General features: G+C 30.9%; 1 protein-coding gene across 1 annotated transcript; it reads right to left on the bottom strand.

Moving 5' to 3' along the window:
* Nucleotides 1-1,457: 1,457 nt before the first annotated feature.
* On the bottom strand, nucleotides 1,458-2,581 carry LOC129972001 (zinc finger protein 300-like). The gene is made up of 2 exons (XM_056085981.1): nucleotides 2,564-2,581; nucleotides 1,458-2,465 (listed from the first exon to the last, which is right to left on the bottom strand). The coding sequence occupies exons 1-2, from the start codon at nucleotides 2,579-2,581 to the stop codon at nucleotides 1,458-1,460; spliced, it is 1,026 nt and encodes a 341-aa protein (XP_055941956.1).
* Between the last annotated feature and the right edge of the window lie 559 nt (nucleotides 2,582-3,140).

The following is a 3,140-nucleotide window of genomic DNA, read 5'->3' as shown; positions in this document are numbered from 1 at the left end:
TAAGACATTAAATATAACATGTGACATCTAATAAGTATTCTGTCCCCGGCATTAATAAATGCAAAAGATACATTAGTTTGATGGAATGCAAAGACAGTATTAGGCATTGTCTGATTCATCGTGTAAGAATAAAATAGAGAATAATATTTGAAAAGAAGAAATGTTATCAGAATGGATTATAATTGTTTCAGAAAATAAGGGACATCATAAGGATCTTGACTATTATCAAAGTTTAAAAAAAAGTGAAATGTTAATAAAAAAAATAAATCCATCAGAATTTCACTTCAATAATGAAATAGATTACTGTAAAATAAGTTCAAAATTTGTTAAAAACAGAAAGTGCAAATGCAGGTTGAAAACTTGTATTATTGAAAGGATTATGCTTCGAAATTTACTATGATGTAATAATTTTTGGCTTAGGAAATTTATTGCCAAAATTTCGTTTGTTTTCAAATTAATTAAACTGCTATCAAGAAATTCAAAAACCTCGTTCCGAGCTGCCTATTCCCAACATTCGAAAATGTATATTTGCCAACGCTGGGAGCTCTAATTTTCTTTTCACGTGTCACCACGCTTGGCTTTATTATTAAAAGATAATACACAAGTCATTAAAAATGTAATTGACACTGAATTTATCGAAAATAATCCTTTATTGCAAATTGTAACAAAGAATTTCATTAAAAAGGAAGACAAAATACAGAGACATTTGACTATGATGTCTAATATAATAGTATTTATTAAAATATATACAAAAGTGCAATAAATATATCTTACTCAACATGATTGTTAATGTATAAAGGAACTTTGTGTAATTCGTTATTAATATCAAAAACAGAATTTAAAAATGTTCTATATTTTCCATTTGGAAAAATACAAAGTCATTTTTTTAATGAAACATCAAGGTGAAAAATGCTTACACCAACTCAAAATCACAATGGTGCGGTCGATTATTACAATTATTAACCGAACCTAAGTATTTTCAGTTAAAATATCGTAATACTTACCATTGTTTAAAAATGGTCTTTAGTTAGCTTTAAATATTTGCTCAAATACTCGTGAGAAACAGAATATTAAAAGTGGACAAGATTACGTTTGGAAATATTTAATTAATGAAATAAAACCAAAGTAAGGAAAAACGATTGTTTTATTGAAATTCACATGGAACCTGCATATTTGTTTTGAACTCTCTAGGATTTAAATGACTAGGATTAAAAACTATGAGAAAAAGTACAAAATCCCAAACTATAAATACTTAAATAAAAATCCAATAGATCAGAAAAAACATATTTTCATCGTCAGTAATCAATTAAAAATTCATAGAATTGTATGTTTAAAATCTAGAAATATGCTTCGTCAAAATAGTAAAATTACAAAAATGACAATGTTTTAACTCAATGAAGTATTCGAAGTACTTTCATACTAGATTTAAAAAAAATTATGTACTTTGCAAAATAATTTCATTCGTGCTTTCTCCTGTAATGCTTTTTGCAGTTGCTGCTGTTAATGAACGACATTTCACAAGCTGGACATTTATAAGGCTTTACTCCAGTGTGCGTCCTAAAATGTATATTAAGATAACCCTTATAAGCAAAACTTTTATTACAGATATCACACATAAAAGGCTTGTCACCGAAGTGTGTTCGATAATGGATGATGAGATTTTCTTTCCGACTGCATTTTTTCCCGCATATACCGCATTCATAAGGCTTTTCGCCAGTGTGCATTTTGTAATGTTGGTCGAGATGTGATTTCCGAGAGAAGTCTTTCTCACATATATCGCACACAAAGAGTTTGTTGCCAGTGTGTGTTTGATAATTAGTTTTTAGAGTATCTTTCCTACGGAAGGTCTTAGGAAATTTCTTCTTACGAGAACAGAATCCGGAAAATCCAGCCACAGAATTGTCATCTTCCTTTTTAGAGATTGGTTCTTCAACGCTGATAAACATTTTTTCTTTCTCACTGTGAGCCTTAGAATTCGTTCCAAGGGAAATATGTTCATCCATTACATTCCCTGACATAAGGATCATGCCATTGTCTAACTCCGTACTTCCAGATGGGAGATCAGGCTGCAAAATCAGATTTGTACGTCCAGAAATTTTATTATCATGTAAACGATCTTGTCTGATAACGCATTCTAGAGATTCCATAAAATTATTTTTATCGTTATTCAAAGTCTGCCATTTGCTTTTTTCAAGAAACGCTTTACTTTCTTCATCAGCTGTTTTATGGAAAAGATCTGATACCTGTTGCTTTTGTATGTCAACACTACCTGATCCAGAGACAATTAGAATTTTTTCATCAGTTTCACGATGGCCGTTTTCAGGTCTGTAACTGGATTCAACACTTTCTGAAGAAGTAATGCACGTTGAATTTTCATTAGTTTGAACATCAATCACCTGAACATTCGAAATGGGATTAAAATAAGAATTGCCGGAAGAATTCGTTGGTTGCTCATTACTGGAATTCTGTGGAAAAGTGTTACATCTGCTTTCCTTTGAGGAATGCTCTTTATTTTTTTCATTATTTTGTAAAGGAGACAAATTCAAGAATTTAGATTTTTTACCTTCGTTTTGTCGGGCATCTCGGCTTAAACTGCGAGAAATGTCATTTGAATTTTCCGTAAGTTTGTCTTTTACTTCATGAAAGTTTTCATCCGATTCTACTGGCAGTTGTAGCAAATACGTGGAGTCAAATTTATTGTGAATAAAGCAAGGGTGATTCTCACGGTGTGTCATTATATTGCCGCAACGTTTGCAATGGTATTGATCCATTATTTTCAATTTAGATGAAATCCTGTCTGATCAAAAATTTTAAATAAATTGTTATTGAAGAGAAGAACTCTCTTCACTTCTTGAATTGATTCTTTCTTAAATAACATGCTAGAGCACCTCTTCATAAATTGAAACACTAGAGGATTCTAGTGAAGAATGCGAGACCTGATATTTAAAATCAGTCTTCGCTTTATGTAATTATCTGTGACATCTTTTGATTTACCTTACTCTTCAAACCAATTTAATTAGAATAAAAAATATGATTTACAAAGCCTCGCACTTGAACAGAGTTAGGGAAGAAGACATGGGTAAGGGAAGACTTTTTTTACCCTGAGTTCTACAGTTGATTCGAATTTATTACTTTGAGTG

The sequence above is a fragment of the Argiope bruennichi genome, chromosome 6, assembly GCF_947563725.1.
Source record: "Argiope bruennichi chromosome 6, qqArgBrue1.1, whole genome shotgun sequence".
Lineage (NCBI taxonomy): Eukaryota > Metazoa > Arthropoda > Arachnida > Araneae > Araneidae > Argiope > Argiope bruennichi.
Note: the sequence above shows the minus strand (reverse complement) of the source record. Positions and strands in the feature narration are given on the sequence as shown.